Source organism: Muntiacus reevesi, chromosome 18, assembly GCF_963930625.1.
Source record: "Muntiacus reevesi chromosome 18, mMunRee1.1, whole genome shotgun sequence".
NCBI lineage: Eukaryota > Metazoa > Chordata > Mammalia > Artiodactyla > Cervidae > Muntiacus > Muntiacus reevesi.
In genome coordinates this window covers 12,777,932-12,797,026 of record NC_089266.1, presented here as the reverse complement: position 1 = coordinate 12,797,026, position 19,095 = coordinate 12,777,932, and the positions used below count along the sequence as shown (strand labels likewise).

General features: G+C 50.4%; 2 protein-coding genes across 2 annotated transcripts in view; both read right to left on the bottom strand.

The window, feature by feature from the left end:
* The window catches only part of TBCD (tubulin folding cofactor D), a 145,033-nt gene extending 137,964 nt beyond the window's left edge, over positions 1-7,069 (bottom strand). The window contains exons 1-2 of the mRNA XM_065911174.1: positions 6,717-7,069; positions 5,436-5,486 (exon numbers count right to left, since the gene is read on the bottom strand). Coding sequence (XP_065767246.1) covers positions 5,436-5,486; positions 6,717-6,936 — 271 coding nt within the window. The 5' untranslated portion in view covers positions 6,937-7,069. The remainder of the gene's footprint in view (positions 1-5,435; positions 5,487-6,716) is intronic.
* An 885-nt stretch (positions 7,070-7,954) lies between these two features.
* On the bottom strand, positions 7,955-17,285 carry FN3K (fructosamine 3 kinase). The gene is made up of 6 exons (XM_065909044.1): positions 16,948-17,285; positions 14,728-14,879; positions 13,624-13,715; positions 13,051-13,133; positions 9,248-9,370; positions 7,955-8,387 (listed from the first exon to the last, which is right to left on the bottom strand). Exons 1-6 carry the CDS (start codon positions 17,086-17,088, stop codon positions 8,049-8,051), a joined length of 930 nt encoding a protein of 309 aa, XP_065765116.1. The 5' UTR covers positions 17,089-17,285; the 3' UTR covers positions 7,955-8,048.
* Between the last annotated feature and the right edge of the window lie 1,810 nt (positions 17,286-19,095).

The window sequence follows — 19,095 nt, the reverse complement described above, 5'->3', positions numbered from 1 at the left end:
CACTCACCCCATAATCTCTCTTGCTCCACATTACTGTACAGCATCCACTTCACTGCCCGTCACAATTTGTTTTTAAAAACAGAACAATTTCATTATGTTTCAGTAGAGTATCACATGCAGAAATATGGTCAAGAAAGTTTCTCCGCAGCTTATGTGGAACCCAAACAAAGCAATTACATAACCAAGCTGGTGCAAATGATTTTTTTCCCAATATTGTAGATTATTTAATGATATAAGAAAATAAATGCAAATGATTTTCAACACTTGATTTGGATGTTTTGAGTATGTCAGCTATCTCCCACATGGTATAACGTTGATTGTTCTCAATGTCTCAGTTTGATTGCTCTCAACTTCAACCAGTCTACCTGACCAAGAGCACTGTCCAGTGAGAAATCTCCAGCATGAGACTTCACAAACCATTTCTGACAGATCAGTCACAGTCCCTTCTCCATACACTACCCAAACCTTTGTTTTTATTTCCACCATGTACCTTTCTTGAAATAATTAAGCATAATATGCCAAAAACGTTGCTTTTCTTCTTCCATCTTCATTATTAAAATGGCTACATAAAAACACCAATTTTGATAAAATTTTTTTTAAATGCATGCTGATATGACAGCTGTCACAATATAACCTAACAAAATTGTTTCAAATGAAGTTAAAGACAACCGAGCATTACAAGAGCCCACTTATGACGCACCCTTCGATAGCTCAGCTGGTAGAGCGGAGGACTGTAGTATCACAAGAAACCACTTATGGAAAAAACCAAATGCACTGCTTGGCCAACTCAGTATTTTCAGGCAGTAGGATGACAACACCTTGTAACCAACCAACTGGACTCCACAGCTGCCCAGCCCGTCCACTAGAAAATAACTTTTAGAACCCACTGTAGAGAAGGGGGACTCAAGCAGAGCAGAGGCTGCTTTAGCTGAAATTTGCAGGGCAACATGTTAGAAGAAGCTAAGCAGAAAACAAGCTCTGAAAGTCTGAAAGGTCCCCTCAAACCTTTGGCTGAATCTTCACATGCACAGTGGTTAAGAGTCCACGAGGCTAGGTAAGAACTGCCAAGAAGCTCTAAGGCAGAGTTCCCATAGCCCATACAGGGCTGACATTCAGACTCCATCAGGCCAGAGTGCAGAGTCCTTCTTGAAGACCCAGAGAAACCAGCAGACATTCCAGAAAATTCTTTACTTAGTAGTAAGACTAAATTAGAAAAAAACTAGAGAAAAAGCTATATCTGCCCTAACTTAAAAAGGATTGAAAGGATATACATGATATGCAATTAACTAAGCTGTTGGCCAAACTTCACTCTTTAAAGACAAAAACCTTAAAACCAACCAACATAAAAATCACAATGTCAATCAGCCACTCAAAAGTTACTAGACATATCATAAAAAAGGACAAAATAATGCCATCTGCTGAAATATGGATGGACCTAGAGATTATCATACTGAGTGAAGTCAGTCCGAGAAACAGAAACATATGATATCCCTTGTATGCGGAATCTAAAAAGAAATGATACAAATGAAATTATTTACAAAACAGAAACAGACTCCCAGACTTAGAGAAGGAACTTACTGTTACCAGGGAGGGAAGGGTAGGGGGAAGGGATAGTTAGGGAGCTTGAGATATCATGTACACACTGCCATACTTAAGATGAACAACCAGGACTTTCCTGGTGGCCCAGTGGTTAAGAATCTGCCTTGAATACAGGGGATGCAGGTTAAGACCGAAGGGTCTAAAACGAAGATGGATAACCAAAAAGAAGCTACTGTACAAACACAGGGAACGCTGTGCTGTTCGATGTGATGTCACAGCCTGAATGGGAGGGGAGTTTGGGGGAGAATGGATACACTTTATATACATGGCTGCCTTGCTCTGTAGTGCACCTGGAACTATCACAAGTTGTTAACTGGCTATACCCCCAAAGTTTTAAAAATAGTGACCTTCTGTAGGTATTATGAAGTTATTGTGATGATTACGCTGAATCATTAAAAATCATTTAGAACAAGGTAAATACATTAAATGAGTATGAACGGACAGTTCACAAAGGGGAAAAGTATTGTGCAAATGTAATAATAAATGTTAAAAAAAAAAATTCGTCCTCACTAGGAAACAAAATGCAAAATAAAAGCACATGATGCCTTTAATAGATAACTTTATGTTGGTAAAGATTTCAAATATTCAAATCTCATCTTGGCAATGATACATACTATTGAAAACGTAAGTTGAATTTGAAGTTAAGTATCAAAAGCCCAAACTGACTGATCAAGCCAGTTAATGCTAAAGGAAACCAACCCTGGATATTCATTAGAAGGACTGATGCTGAAGCTGAAGCTCCAATATTTTGGCCACCTGGTGCGAAGAGCTGACTCACTGGAAAAGACCCTGATGCTGGGAAAGACTGAGGGCAGGAGGAGCAGGGGGCAAAAGGGATGAGATGGTTGGATGGCATCACCGACTCGATGGACATGACTCTGAGCAAACTCCAGGAGACAGTGAAGGACAGGGAAGCCTGGTGTGCCCCCATGCTTCAGTCCATGGGGGTCGCAAAGAGTTGGAGAGGACTGAACAACAACAACAAATCAAAAGCGCTTCCACTTCCTGCAACTCCAAATTGTGCAGAGGTGCGTTAAGGATGTTTAGGCTACCTGGAAGAGTACAAAACTGGACAAAACAGGAGTCCACACACATTTGCTTTCTCTTTCTCCTAAGAGCGAGTAAAATAAAAGCACAGTGGCACAAAACGAAAGTCCTGACCAATGGCAAAAATGGGGACAGAGCAGATGTAAAGACTTCTGGGAAAAAGCCAGCTCCAAATTAAACAGGCGGAGAAGCCCACTTTATAGATGCCCACATGCAGAACCAAGGAGAGCCCAAACTCAGGCGGCACGGTGCAGCCCAAGGTGGGGAAGGGTCTACAATAACTGCAGCCCCAGACTCTCTCCACTGGGACCAAGCCCCAAGCCAACCCTTAAACAAAGGGCTCTCCAGAGGACACAGGAGTGCCCTAGATAAAGGCCTTCAATTCTGGCATCTGGAACATCCTCGATGTGATAGAGAATTCTCTACCAACTCAAAGTCAGATGACAGATTTTAAGACAACTCATCATACTGCCTCACAAGGAGCTGCCTATCAGAATCCCATTTAGGAAAAGCCCAGACGAAAAAGCTCCAACTTACAACAGAAGCAGAGGAGCCCTTGTCTGCATCCATTTGGTCTGAAACACAGGCAGAACCAGCAAGACAAAAAGATCAAATTACAAGGAAAAGCTGACCCCAGAAGTAAAGGGAGAACCTAGGGACCAGTTAGAGAGCAGCCAGGGCTTGGCTCAGAGAGACTCAGACAACACAACCCTCACCATGAACAGAGGATGGTGAAAGCCGTTGACTCCAGTGGTCCCCTGAGCAACGCCCCCTCCAAACTCCAGTAAATCAACAAAGAGAAATAAATCCACAAGGAAAAGGAGAAGAGGAGAAGAAACAGTAGCCAGGAGATCTCAGACAGCACGCTGTAACTGAGCCACCCAGGGAAAGAAAGTACAGCAGCGGCTCCTGTGCCTCAGCTTGAGGCCAGCGGCTTGAGGTGCCAGGGACGGCCCAGGACAGAACGGAGGTGGGGCTGAAAACAGGAGGAGTGGTCCAAGGTCTCCAGACCACAGCCCTGTGCCAATCCAGGCAGAAGACTAAAGGCTTACTCGAGAGTGGAGAATACAATCGCCACTGGCCACATCTGGGGTTTTTTATTAAACTTAAATCAAATTTTAAAATTCCAAGAAGAAAACAAAAAAATAAGATGAAATAAGACAAAATTCAGTTCCTCAGACATATGAGCCATATTTCAAGTGCTCAATAGCCACATGTACCTAGTGGCGACCTTACCAGACAGACAGCACAGATCTTGAACATTCCATCATCACACAAAGCTCTCCTGGACGGAGGTATCCCAAAGACAGTAGGTTGAAGGGCTTAGAGCTGGAAGCCAGCCTCGGTGCCTGACTCAAAAGGGAATTCTGGGTTAGGAAGACCACTACAGGACCCTCCCCGTGGGGCCACGGGACACAGCAGCCGGGCATGTGCTCCCCAGGGAGGAAAACCTGACCAGTAAGACAACTGTGAAATACACCCAACCAAGGACAAGCACTCTAGTAAAAATGACTGTCAAAATAATTCAAGAACATCTTCTTTGTGCAAAAACAAAGATCTGAAGGTAGAACTATAAAGGAAAAGGCTTAGGGACCCATAGGATCACTCCTGGAAATTCAATACCCAGTTCACAGGCACACCAGGAGGAGGCCGAGCAGAGATGCGATCAAAAACACACCAGAAGCAAAGTCCCCTGTACCAAAAGATGCAAGTCTTTAGCGTAAAATTGTCCAGTTAATGCCTAACATAAGAAGAGAATGGAATCGTAGACACAGAGGGGGAAGGGGAGGGTGGGGCAAATTTAGACAGGAGCACTGACATATATATATTACCATGTGTAAAACAGACAGCTAGCAGCATGCTGCTGTGTAATACAAGGAACCCAGCCTGGCGCTCTGTGATGACCTGGAGAGGTGGGATGGGGGGAGGCAAGGTGAGACGGAGGCTCAAGAGGAAAGGGATATATGCATACACTTATGGCTAATTCATGTTGGTGTACAGCAGAAACTAACACAACTTTACAAAGCAATTATCCTCCAATTTTAAAAAAATTTTAATAAAAACACTTAAGAAAACAAACAAAAAAAAAGGCCAAGAGTGAGTCATACCCTCCTAAAATATCAAGCTCTAAAAACTTTCCAAGGCAAAAAAGGCTCCTGCGAAAGAAACTCAGACAAAGACTTGGCATAACTGGATGAGAGACTATGGACCCATGCCCTCCATCCCCACCCAGCCAAACAGGCATGAAATGTATGTATTCTGCCCAAGATAGCGGAGAGTTCAGAATGCTTACCTTCCACAAAACCTGCTGGTTACTTAAAAAAGAAAAATCAACACACAGAGCACCAGCCCACTTTTTCAAAGGCACCTGTGTGCACACTGAGGCTAACTGTTGGTACCTCTCTGGGGATCTGAGATCTCCACAGCCCCGCGGGCAGGCAGCACTGATGACCGCACATCACAGGTGAGGAGACTCAGGCATACAGCAGCTCAGCTGCAGAGCTGGGATATAAATCCAGGCGGTCCAGCCCCAGGGCTGGTGACCTAACCACCACCCCATGTTTCCCTCAATGCTCAATGTAAGTTACTATCACTACCTTCCTCCTTCCCAAACTCACTTCCAGGAGGAGGTGTTACTACTGCTGGCCGCACTAACAAGAACAACCTGGGCAGTTTATCCTGATAGTCTCAGCTGGTGCGCAACCACGTGCGTGCCCACGCACACACACCTGTCCCAAGGCCTCTGTAATGTATCTGTCAATGATCAAAGCCTCAGCTTCTGTTCTTACCTAGGTGTGGGTCCAACAGATGAGGCTGCTCCTGATATTTGTCCATTATTACTAAAAAGAAAAACGTGAGACTTAACATGAGCCCTGGAAACTCTCGAGTTTTCCCATACAGGCTTTCCCAAGCAGCTCCCAAGAGCACAGGCCAGCTGGAGTGAGCTGCCCCCCTCCACCCGCCTCCTCAGGGCCACACCACCCCGGCCTCTGCTGTGTACTCAACACACCTTCCTCTCAGGTCCTCACTCCTTCCTCCCCTCACTGCCTGCTGAGAGCCAAGCTGAGTTCTCCCCTCCATTAGGACACACACCTTCCATTCTCCCTCTGTCACACACATCAAGCCACGTGCCCTCCAAGACCCCTCATACTGTGGCCTTCTTAATCCCAGGCAGCCTGGTTTCTACTCCCTCCTCCCAGCAGCTAGCACCGTTGCTATCAGATCCCACGCCCACCTGGCCTATGGCAGTTCTCATGAGCCTCACACACCTCCACATCTGACCACTACCTGTGAATGGGAAAGGCGGCTTTCACTGCTCCCTGGATTTTCACCTCACCCTCAGGACAGTTCTGTGCCCAAAGTATTTTCAGTGCTAACCCAAGCAGACAGCCAGAGAAACGGGCACAATCAAGCAAACAGCCCAAGTAGCAGAGCGGGATTCGAACCCGGGGAGGAGTTGCTCAAGGGAATGCTCCTACTCAGCCGGCCACATTGCCCTTCCTGAAGTTAAAAATTGTTATCACGAGTCCACCAAGGCAAAATCATGTGGAAATTCCTATAGCTAGAAAGGTCCCCAAGGACGGTTTTACTTAATCACAAAAACCTACACAGTTATCTAACCACGGGATCTTAAGGAATCGTTTGTAAGTTACCCATTATAGACAACGGCAAGGGTCTGTCTAAACCTGGAGAACCTAGTCTGACTAAGCATCTTGCGCTGCCCGTAGCCCCGCTACTGAACTGGGCTGCAAGCACGGTCTTGGGAGAGCCACGGGCGCTGAGGGAAAGGCTCTGGGTGGGGGCCCCCGCCCGTCCCTGCTTGTTGGGCCTCTCCTGCTCCCACTGCCCCGTTCACACAGCTGTCTCGGAGGAACTGCGCTTTGCGGTGGTCCCAGGACAGGATGGGGACAAGGACTAGGAAATACCTCATTAAGGGGAGCTCCACCATCCCTACTCGTGACGGTGAAGGCCCACTGCCCTCCACCACTTAGGCACGCCCGTGTCTGGGGCCGCAAGAAAGGAGACTTGCACACCCTGCACGCTGTTCCCCTCCTCCGACCCGTGCGCACCCCGAAATCGCTCCAGGGCGCCCTCCCGGGCCGAGCGGTCAGCGAGCACCGCCGGCAGACGGCCGAGCAGCTCCCGCGTCTCCGCGCTCTCGCCAAACGACTCGAGGGCGGCGCCGCAGGCCAGAGCCGCGTCCTCCGCCGCATCCTCCACCGGGTCCTCCACCGGGTCCTCCGCAGGGTCCTCAGCGGCGCCCGCGGCCGGCTCCTCGCTCAGGGCCATCTTCGGCAGCCGGACTACGCCCGCGCGCGGGGTGCAGGCCGTGGGACTCGGGGCTTGGGACACTGGGCACGCGGCGATGGGCACGGGACGCTAAAGACGCCTGAGGCTGAGAAGGCGGCAATAACGCCAGCTCCACCCCCACGAACTCCGACCTTGCACGCCGGGCCCCGCTACGGAACGCGCCGGCCACCAAAAGAGTGCGCGCGGAGGCCGTGCCGAGCCCAGGTGGGGCAGGGCCCAGGGGACTGGGGCGGGCGAGGGCGGAGCACAAGACTCCGGGCCGGCCGCGCCTCCTTCCCCGCGCACGCGCGCTGAGTTTCCCCGTGACCGCCGACAGGTGTCGGGAATCTTTCTACAATACAAAGCAGCCCACAGGTGCGCAGGCTGCAGTGGGAGATAGGCACTTAACAGAGAAGGGTTGGCTGGGCGCTCGTAACGCCCCGAAATAATTGGTGATGTGAGCGGCTCCGTCTTCACTTGGGTGGCCGCGGGGCCCGGCAGCCCCGCCTTTCCACGGTGACACCCCGATCACCCTGGACACCCCACGCACCCACCAGGGCACACCCGCTATCCAAGGCTCCCGCCCGCCCCTTATCGAGCAAAACTACCAACTGCAAAATGGAGCACGGAAGAGGGACAGTGGCTCCAGCACTTGAGGGGTAAGGGGGCTTTCTCCCACCCGTCCACCTAAGTAAGGGTGGACTTGGACACAGCCCCAGAGCCACTGCTCAAGAGTTGGGCCCATTTCATGGTCCCCAACTCTACCTAAGCCAGAAACAGGAGCCCTGAGTCCACGACGGGGACTGTAACACCAACTTCTGCCTAAGCAAACCCCAGATCTCTGTGAATTTCTGTACAATTGTCATGAAAGTATCCAAACTCCATGTTCCCCCTAGACTGGACTAGGTGATGAGCCTGTCAGAGAACTTTCAGGTGATCTGGGCCCCCAGTAAATTAACCCAGCTGCATGGAGGACAGAGACGCGGGTGAAACTAAGACACACACAGTTCCATCCCTGAAACCCCCATGGACTTTATTTGTCCCTGAAACCACCTTGGTGCGGCCGCCCTGGTCCCTTGGCAAGCAGCTGGGCAGAGGACACAGACCGGCTTCTATTTGAGAAGCTTCCTCATGGTGCCCAGCGATGGGCTCCTGTACTGCCTACCGAAGTGGTTCCAGTGGTTCAAGTAGTTAAAGAGCTGATAGAGCAGCAGCCTCCTGTCAAACCCTGGAGCCTTGGGGACCTTCTGGTGGTAGGCGGTGAAAAAGGGCCTGGGAAACCCCCCAAACATCAAGGCAATTGCCAGTTCAAACTCAGAATGGCCGTAGAAGGAGGCTGGGTCATAAATAATGGGCCCGCTGTCATCCTCTGCCACATTTCCCGACCAGAGATCCCCATGAAGAAGGGCAGGGACAATCTCCAGGCCACAAAACAAATCTGGAATCTTCACCTAAGAAAATAATTATGGTACATAGAGTTATCACAGGCCTGGGAGCCACAGTCTGCTCATCCAATACTTGGAAATAAGGTAAAGAGGACCTTGTGTTTACTCAGAGTCCAACCACCACTGCCTACTAAGCCCAGAGATAAAGATCCTCTGACTCCAGGGGAATGTAATTTTGTTTTGGTATTTACTGCTAATTTAGGTCTAAAAGCTCTACAACATTAGTGATTGTCATACAGTAGAGAACCTCGGAGGTTATGGTTTTACTGTTGTGTAGAATATGAACCTGAGTGAAGTTTTTCGTATGTAACTTAGCAAACTTTCTCTGCTATTCTTTCATTTCATAGTGCATATATATCTGCACCTCTTTTGAAGCCTGATTATTTCAGTAAGAAGTTCAATAAAATTTCTTTTATGCGTGCTCATGAGGTACTGATATGCAAGTTCTGTTTTTAACATCTTGAGATTTCTGTTTTGAAGCCAGTCATTCTGGGGCACCTGCTGTTCACACCTGCTCTAAAAGGTAAGACATTTGTACCTTGGTGGAAAGAACAGCATAAGAGTGGGCAAGAAAGTAGTAGTAAATGCCACCATTCACAAGTCAAACACCTACATTTCTCGTGAGCAAAGTTTGAGGTTAAGTATCTGGTGACCCAGGAAGTGAGAGATGCTCTCAGGGGCCACCCCCTTCTTAGTTTCCCCATTGAACCAAAAGTCAGGGCACTTATGTGTCCATGATTTGACCAGCCCTGCTCCAGGCTCAGTGGTCCCCTCTCTGGCTCTGCTCTAGCAGAGGGCCCCACACAAATGTTGGTAAGGCTCCTAAGAGGACAGTCCTTCTCCCAGAGGATAGCTGCTATGCCCACCTGTAGCTGTGACCAGAGTTCTCGTGCCTCTCGGTCAGCATAATCCTTCTCAATGAGGTCCAGCTGTGATTGGAGCCGGTGCCGGGTGAAGAAGGTTGGCCAGTCATCCTGCCACTCGTTCACCTGAGCGACAAGGGAAAGGAAGGGGCTGGTGCTGCAGCTGATGGTCACGGGACAGGAAACTGCATGCATGGAAACTGCCTAAACCCTAGAGCAAACACTAAAAGAACACAGCAAATGTTATCATTGGACAACAAGGGAGACAAGATGAAGGCATTAAAAAACACTTAGTTAATTCAGAAGAGCATAAAGGGGGAACAGATAAGACAAATTAAAAAGAAGAAATGACAAGACAACAGATCCAAACCTAACCATATCAATAAGTACATTAAACATGAACGGTCTATAGACCCCAGTTAAATGACAGATCAACAGGTTGAAAAAATAAAGCAAGACCCAGTTATAAGCTGTGAATAAGACATGCACTTTATACACAAAAGGAGAAACAGGTTAAAAGGATAGAAAAGATGAATCATGCTAACATTAGTCAAAAGAAAGCTGGAGTGGCTATATTAATATCAAAGTAGATTTCAGAGCAAAGACACTGACTATAAAGTCATTTCCCAATGGAAAGAGAGTCAACTAATGAGGAAGACACAATAATCCTAAACATTTATGTCCCTAATATATAGCAAATAAGCACCTGAATAGATGCTCCACATCCTTAGTCATCAGAGAAAATAGAACTTCACTGAAATACCAGTTCACAATCACTGGATGGCTACAATTTTAGGAAAAGGAATATACCAAGTGCGTGAGGGCACAGAAGACCTGGAACTTTCTACACTAGTGGTGTGACTGTAAAATGATATAACCACTTTGGAATATATTTTGACAGTTTCTTCAAAAAGTTAAATATGGTGCTTCTCAGGTGGCTCAGTGGTAAAAAAAAGAAAATCCGCCAGCCAGTGCAGGAGACGTGGGTTTGATCCCCGATCCAGAAAGATCCCACATGCTGTGGAGCAGCTAAGCCCGTGTGCCAGCACACTGCAACTAGAGTAGCCCCGACAGCAATGAAGACCCAGCACAGCTCAAAATAAGAGACAAGTGTTTCTAAAAAGTTAAAAATGAACCTACATATGACCTAGTCATTGGTTCCTAGGTATGAACCCAAAATAAATGGAAGCATTTGTTCACACAAATTCTTGTACACAAAAGTGCCTAGCAGCTTTATTTGTAAAAGGAAAACTTGGAAACAACTCAGATACCCATCAACCAGTGAATGGATAAACAGACTGTGGTTTATTGTACAATGGAATGGACTTTTGGCATGTGTAACAACATGGATGAATACTGAAATGATTGTGCTGAGTAAAAAAAGCCAGACAAAAAGGAGCGCACACCATATGATTTCATTTACGTTAAATTATGCAAAATGCAAACCCGTCTATGGTGACAGAAAACAGATTGGTGGCTGCCGGGGCAGGGAAGGGCAGGAGGAAGACATTACAAAAGGGCAGAAGGACACTTTTGGGGTGACACTTATCGACACACTGACCTAACTGTGGTTAGTGGTTCACAGGTGTGTACACATGTCAAAACTTACCAATCTGTACACTTTAAATACGCGCAGTTTATTTCATGTCAACTATATACCTTAATAGAGTTTTTTTTTTTTTTTTAAGATGTAAAGCTTATTTTATACAAAGGGTTACTTAATGAAATTCCTTAAGGGAAGAACTTTCCAGACAACATGCACTCCCAGTCAGCATCCTGTGCTGAGGATTGTGGTCACTGAACCCCTGGGTTCATCCCCTTGGTGCACCTCAAGAGAAAATGGGAATTCCCCTCCCCAAACAGCCTAAGGCATATGGGATGGCATGCCCTCCTGCCCCATCTCCTGCCTAGGCCCATGGTGTCCCAGCCTTGGTCTTCCTCCTAGATGACCAGGTCATAAAAGACACAGACTGTGTTTGAAGCTGGAGACCGGCATGGCTAGCCCTCCACCTGGACAGAGGGGCCCCTCTGCTTACCAGCTGCACGACTAGACACCACCTGGCTTCTCTGCACACATCATTTTCCCCATCTATAAAAGGAGTCAGTGAAAACCTGCTTCCTGAGGTTGCTATGGAAACTAGGGAGCTGAATCAGACATGGCAGCGAACAAACCATGTCAGTATTCTCACCAAGCCAGTGGTCCCAAGGGGGCTCAGCTCAGGGTACCATCATTCAGGATTGCCACATCAATGGCTGAAGCCCCTTAGGGCCCACTCAGTAGTCCCAAGGAGCAGGAAGCTTCCTGAAACTTCAGGCTGGACTATCCAGGCTGTGTCCATCAGATGCTACGTCCAGGACCATCTTGTCACAGCACAAGGAGGTGGGCCAGGGGTCCTCCCAGGTCTCCCACCCCTTCTTAGTCAGGCTGCAGCTAAACTGCTGCTGCTGCTGCTAAGTCACTTCAGTCGTGTCTGACTCTGTGCGACCCCATAGATGGCAGCCCACTAGGCTCCTCTGTCCCTGGGATTCTCCAGGCAAGAATACTGGAGTGGGTTGCCATTTCCTTCTCCAGTGCATGAAAGTAAAAAATGAAAGTGAAGTTGCTCAGTCGTGCCCGACTCTTAGTGACCCCATGGACTGCAGCCTACCAGGCTCCTCCGTCCATGGGATTTTCCAGGCAAAAGTACTGGAGTGGGGTGCCATTGCCTTCTCCGCAGCTAAACTAAGTTGGTTCATTGATCCTAGACTCTGATGTGGGTGCTCAGTGGCTGCCTGTGTCCCTAACAGGCCAGTTCCATCCTCACCAGCTTCACACATTGGGGTTCTGTGTACAAGTTCATTCCTCAGTTCTTGAAAAGTCAATATATGAGGTCTACTGGGTCTTTATAGACTTGCATTCTTAAACTCAACATCTGAAGCAGGACAGGCCACATTTGGCCACACTGGCCTGGGACCACTATTGTGCTGGTCACTAGCTCCAGATGGGTATGTAACCCCAGGGGAGCTGGCTTCAGCAGAGATTCATAGGGTCTTAATAAGCCTGGTAAACCACTGGGTACAGTTCTAGGTACCCCAGATCTGAGGGCTGCCCCTTGACTGAGATCCCTAAATCTGCCTCCAGCCTCATAAGGATTTTGCTCCTAGTGACTCTGCCTGGGAGAACAGCCCTCTGCCCACACTGGGGAGACACAAAAGGCTATCTACTGTGTGATTCCATTTATACAAAATGTCCAAATAGGCAAATCCTAGAGAAAGAGATTGAGGCAGTCAGGGAAATAGGGAGTGACTACTAACAGGTATATGGTTTCTCTGGGGTGATGAAAACATTTCAGAGTTAGGTAGTGGTGATGGTTGCATAATATTGTGAATATAATAAAAATCACTGAACTGTACAGTTTAAAATACTGACATTTATGTCATTGAATTACACCTCAATAGTATTAATAATTTTTAAAAAGCCCCAGGAGAGGGGATGAGTGACCAGGGCTTAGTCCCTGACCTCAAATGCTGCCCCCCAGGCTTCCGTCCCTCACACTTAGCACATGCCCTCCTGTGACAAGGCCTTTGCACCTGCTGTTTCTCCTGCTTAGAATGTTCTTCCACCTGCCCCGCAGCTCCTTGCTTCCTCTAAGCTCAGTTCAGTGAACCTGAATATCAACTCTCCCAGCTCACACTCTGCTTTCAGGAATCAGGTAGTCAGACTTCCTTATGCCCAGGGGACTGGCACTCTGTTAGGCACAAGGGGTGGGATGAGCAGCCCTAGAGTGTCAGGAACTAAGTAGGCACACCCTCTCCCAGGCACTCACCTGTGGGATGAAGCCGCAGCAGGTCACTGTGTGGAAGCCAAACTTGGTCACATACTGGGGCCCGGCACCCTCGGCCCTCTGGCCTGTTAACAGAAAGAGCTGCTTGTCATTCTCTTAAATGTCAGACCTCTGCAGAGCATCAGGACCACACTGTTAGGATATGGGTGGCTGAGGAAGTACTCAAGAACATTGTGGGGGCACACTGCCTGCCACATCCTCCCAGGTCCCTGAGCCCCACAACAACCCAGCCTTGGGACCCAAGCCTGCCCAGTTTCCAGGGATGTAATACCAGCCAAGGTCACCACGGGATGATGTGGGAACAATTGGTCCACACACAGACGAGCCAGAACATGCCTCTCTCTAGCACACTGGACAATAGGGCTGGGTATAAAGGGGTCATGAGCCAATTCTACTAGCTTATCATCAAAACTCTTTTTTAACAATCTCATTTTTCACACTGCAGTCTATGAGCAGGTGGCATGAAACCCAAACCGTTACTAAAATGTCCCCCCACGCACCTACCCAGGGTAGACGCACCCAGGTCAAGGGTTCACAACAGCATTCTGAACATACCCACTCTGTTCTCCTCCTCCCTCAGCTTCTCCCCAAGCTTCTGGTTGTAAAGGTGCAAATCTGCCATCTGGTCTCCAAGTTTTGCTGCCTGACTGAGGATAGAAGAAAATGAAGCCAATTAAAATAAGAAACAACAACCAGGGAACATGTTCCATTTTGAGAAATGTTTTAAATACCTTAAAAAACAACTCTCTGTTCTTTAAAAAGTGAAAAATGAATTGCAGGTAATGATCTTCTCCAAAACATCAAAATAGTGTAAAATCACCCAAGAAGGGTAGGTTTCTGTTAAAGCCCAAGGAGATATTAGCATTTAAGGGTCAAATACCGAAAAAGTAATGTCAAGGAAAAAAAAAAGCTCACAATTTTTTGGAAAAACAAATGTAAATCACAAAAAAGAAAACAACAATCACACATTCACACATCATAGCTGTGACTGCTCCCTGCCGCTGGGATGACATGTGCCTTTAGTCTTTTCATGAGTTTGCCTCTTACACCATTTTTTAAACAATAAACATACATAACTTCGGAGCTCCCCAGGCAGCACTACTGGTAAAGAACCCGCCTGTCAGTACAGGAGACATAAGAGACTCAGGTTCCATCCCTGGGTGGGGAAGATCCCCTGGAAGAGGGCATGGCAACCCACTCCAGTCTTCTTGCCTGGAGAATCCCATGGACAGAGGAGCTTGGCAGGCTCTATAGTCCATAGAGTCGCACAGAGTCAGACATGACTGAAGCGCCTTAGCATGGCATAACTTTCATAATTAGATTTTAGATAATTACTAGATCAGACCTCACTGCCCATACTGAACAGGCACCGGTGTCCACTAAACACAGAGTAACAGATGGTTCAAACGTGCTTGTTTGGTGCATCTTTGTGAAGCCAAACTAGCCTCAGACTGGCCCTGCGTGGAAAGCAAGAGCTCCTGTCTCCATCAGGGAGGCAGGTGTGGCTCTTGGCCCTGCCTCTGCTCTTGTACTGAGTGATGTGGGCAGCTCAGCAAGAGGCTGTTCCCTCTGCCTCTCTCTTGTCTCCCTCTCTGTCCCTCTGTCCTCCTCTCTCCTTCTCTCTTTCTCTCTCACACACACACTCTCTCTGTCTCTCACCTGCTCAGGCCCCTCATCTTCAGATGCTCCATCACAAAGGCAGCCCCACCTCCAGGCAGGTCAATCACCTTGATGGGCCGAGGCACCCGCACCAGGCCAGTGCTCCGAAGAGCCTCCAGGCTCGCCATCTCCCCCTCAAACATCTGCCGGGCCTGCGTCCAGAACACGGCTGTGAGCTCCAAAGCCAACAGCGGCTCTGCAGCCAGACTGAAGCCACCACAAGGAATCACAAGTGCCAAGACCTCCGGATGCTGAAAACTGAGTGGAGAGCAAGGCATCCGCCCCGCAGAGAGTGGGATGCAGGTGGTCCCCTTCGGATAGGAAGGGGCCACAAAGACGAGGTTGTGTGGGGAGCTTGGGGTGGACAGGATGCTGATGTCTGCAGCAAGCACCTGCCCTGAGAGGTGAGGAAGCACAGGCCATGGTGGGGGGGCCCAGGTTCTGGGGGTGCTGGGGGGGACCCTGGTAGGCGGGGAGCAGCTGGGAGGCCATGGGGTGACGTGGTAGACCATGGGGGTGCTGGGGTGCCACGGGGTAGGGCCTGGGTCCCCTGCCTCGTTACCTGCCCCCACGATGTCTGGGGCACTTACAGCAAATGAGGGGCAGCATGGGGCAGGGTGGGAATGTGACTGGGGCACACACTTGGGGCACGGGAAGCCAGGGGCTGGGGGGGGTCAGCTGGGCCTGGACTTGGGTCCAGGGCCAGTCCCCAGGGGCAAGCACCCAGCAGGGCCTGGGGGCTTGGAAGGAGCCATCCACCCCACCCAGGAAGAAGACAGCCATGCCCCAGGGCAGCAGAACAGCCTCCACCGGGACCAGGGGTCTTCCTACTTCTAAAACATTTTGCACAAATATCCCAATTTTAAATTAGGTGAACTCTCACTTCAGGTACACTATACCTGGGTAAAATATGTGTTTGTTATAAATATGATTTGTGACTATCTCTGGCTATAGAATTAACCCTTGTGAACAAGACTGAAACATCTATATCCACATAAGAAAAGAATTCCATCTTTTAATTCAAGTACCTGAGGGGAGAACCTGCAAGACGTCCTAACTGCCAGCCCACACCTAGAATCATGGAGTGGGGTGTCCAGCGACCCTCAGTCACGCTGCTAAACATACAGGGGCAGCCAACACCTGGGCTTCAGGTTGCCCACATCCTGAGGGCTTCACCTGTCCCCTGTTCTCGTGTATTGATTGAGCACCTACTGTGTGCCAGCACTGAAGGTTTCAAGGGTGAATAGTGGGATCCCAGCCTAGAAGAGCTTTCTGGAGTCAGTGTGAACCTTGAACCCAATAACGCTTCCTGGTAGGTAGCACTGAGTTATTTGGACTCTGAAACCAGACTCTAACAGATCCCAGCGCCAATGGAGCACGGACAGCAGACCAACACCAACCTACAGTCCATCCTCGCAGTGGGTGGTGCTGCAGGGAGACTGGAGGGGTCCACCCACTGCTCCATCTCAAAGGGGCTTGGCTTTCAGGGCCTCCCTGGAGTCCCCCACCAGAGTCAAAGAAACGCCATCCTTGGCATCCTCAGCACTTTCTGTGGGTGCACACACAGAAAGTCAGCCATACTGACTTTCTCAACCTGTGAATATATCTATGGAAATATACATGGAAAGTATATGTAACAGCAATATTTTAGGCTGACAATGGAAATCAGGTCCAAACACAAGCAAGGTCTGTGAGTAGAAGAGCAGGGACCTGGCCCTCAAGGTCGGGCAAGGGTCCATCCTGCCTTTTTCCATCTGCCCAGGAGGACCCAGCCGCTAAGGGAAATGCAGCCTAGAGCTGGGCCCCAGGGGAGCTGCAGAAGCAGCTCAGGACCCCAAGCCTCACCTCCTCCATGTTTGATGAGTAGGGAAATTAAAACAGACACCGAAAACGCCTGGGCATCCAGGCAAAAGGGAGTAAATTAACCCCGCAGCAGACAGAACCCTGGAATCCTGCAGAAAACGCTTGAGCCCTCCTCCCCCGGCTGGTGACAGCCCAGCAAGTCCCCAAGCTGACCCCGCGGCTATGACGCCAGGGTTGGAGCGGACCAGACCACAGCGCCCCCTTCCCCTGAGCCCCGGGCCCCCTCGCCCCGCTCCTCCCCCCTCCCACTTCCCCCAGCCCTCCCCTCCCCGCAGCCCCTTCTGCTTCCAGCTCCGGAGGCGGGCTCAGGCCGCTGGGGAAGAGTGCGGTGGGATGGGATGGGTGAGGGGCACGCACCAGCGTCCTGTGGTTGATCTTGACAAACACCGGGCCGGCATCTGTGTCATAGGCGCGCCCCTCGCTGATGCAGCCGGCCCCGGGGCTCCCGAAGGCGCGCAGGGTCGCGGTGCGCAGCTCCGCGCGCAGCAGCTGCTCCATGGAGGCGGGGGCAGGACGGGGGACGGAGGACACGGGGACACGGGGGCCGGGCACTGCGCAGAAAGCGGGCCGAGCTCAAGCTCACCGAGGACGCTGCCGAGGCAGCTGTCCGCCGCGGGGGAGGCTCACGCTCTGCGCGGCCTACGGGTTCCCAGCGGCTCCCAGCACCCAGATGTCCTGCCTCCGGGTCCGCCTCCGGCGGGGGCGGGCGGGGGTGTGAGGGCGGGGTGCAACCAGGATGGGCAAGCGTTCCTTGTCTCGCACCCGAGGGCCAAGCGGGGTGGTCCCAGCCCTGGGGGAGAAGGGCGGAGCTCTCTGGCAGGGGACAGACTTGGAGGCGGTGCCCTCCCGTGTGTCCACAGTTCCTGCGCCTGGACCCAATGGGGATTTGCCCAGGCTCTGACCTCCCCGCACTGAGGCTCTCTGAACCCTGCCAGCGCCTTGGCCCAGGCTCCTCCCACCCAGCCATACCCAGGACAGTCCAGGGGAGATTGCGGTCCCTGGGATGCAGGTCACAGGCCTAGCTTGGTCTCACAGCCTCTGTAGAAGGCTGGGGGTCTCCACCATGTCATGCCAGGCTCCAGGCATGCCTGGTGACACCAGCTGCTGGCACTGAACTTTCTCATCAGGGCACCTGGTGCCCATCAGAGATAGAGTGTGCCCTTGTGGTTCTGATACCCCACCAGAACCACAGGCAACTGACCCCACCCTGAGTGGGACTCCTGATTACAGAAACCAGCTGCCCCCGGAAGGCAGCTTCAAAACACACATGTGCCCTGTGCTCACAGGCATGCATAAATGCATGCACATGCCCTGGCACACACAGGCCCAAGAGCAGGTGGGCAGGAGACTGTGTGGCATCTGCAGGAAGGGCCTGACCTCCCCGTTGGCAGTCTCCCTCCTCCCAGCTCTTCCTCTCATCCTGGTTAAGTCCAGTCTCTTATTGCATCTTGAGAAGGAATCTGACAGTAGAGCTGAGCTCTGGCACTTCTGCACATGTCTTTATTCTTGATGAGCAGTCCTGCTGGGTATGGAATTCCGGGCTGTTCTTGCATCATTGAGATGGCTGTGCAACTTCACTTTCCAGCTCTTGTGCCATTAAAAGCTGGAAGCCATTTGGATTCTTATTTTCTGTGTGGAGATTGTTCTCTCTCTGGAGGTCCCTCGGTCCTCTGTCACCAGTACCTGACAATTCCTCAGGAAGGTGGCCAGGGTGAGTCTCCTCTGGGCAGGGCAGGTGAGCCCGTTCAGGATGGAAACAGGTCCTACATCCCTACGAGGTTGCCTTCAGCTTTTTCTGCTCTCTTTATGATTTCCATTGTTTTCTCTGTTCTTTTGGAATTCCAAATCTTTGGTCTAAACCCAGTCCCAAAGTTGCCAGGGTCAAGTGCCTGTGAGCTCTGCCCTCCAACCTCCTCCTGCCCCCTTTTGGGGGAGACTCTGGACTTGACTGAGCCCCATTCTGGACTGTGGACACAGTTTGCCCAAGCAGGGTCTGAACATGCCAGGTGGCAGGCAGACATGGCACACCATCTTACTGGTCCCCAACCGAGACACTGGGGCTACCCCCTAGGCCTCCCAGCTCCCATCTGAGCAGCCCTGGGTCTGAAAGCAGACTCCTCAGCATGAAGACAGGTGTTCAGGAGAGCACTCTGACACTGCAAACCAGCCCAGCCTCCTCCCACACCTTTGGTTTATGGTCGGAAACTCAACTGGGAGATGTGACTCAGGCACATTCAAACAGCCCCTGACCCACTGTGGCCAGTCTCCTGGTTCTACTGGTTCCCCCAAAACCAGAATGATAGCTGCAAAGGTGCAGAAGGCACTTCTCAGCCCCAGGTGTAGCCCAAACTTAGGGAGCTGTTGCAAGAGTTCTCAGGAAAGGTATCTGGGGGTGTGGATCAGGGTGGTGGGCCGGGCCAAGGTACTGGGGTCGCTAGGCAGAGGAGCGCCTGTCCTGCTCATTCAGACCCTTACCATGAACACCAAGTCCAGTGGCACTGAGAA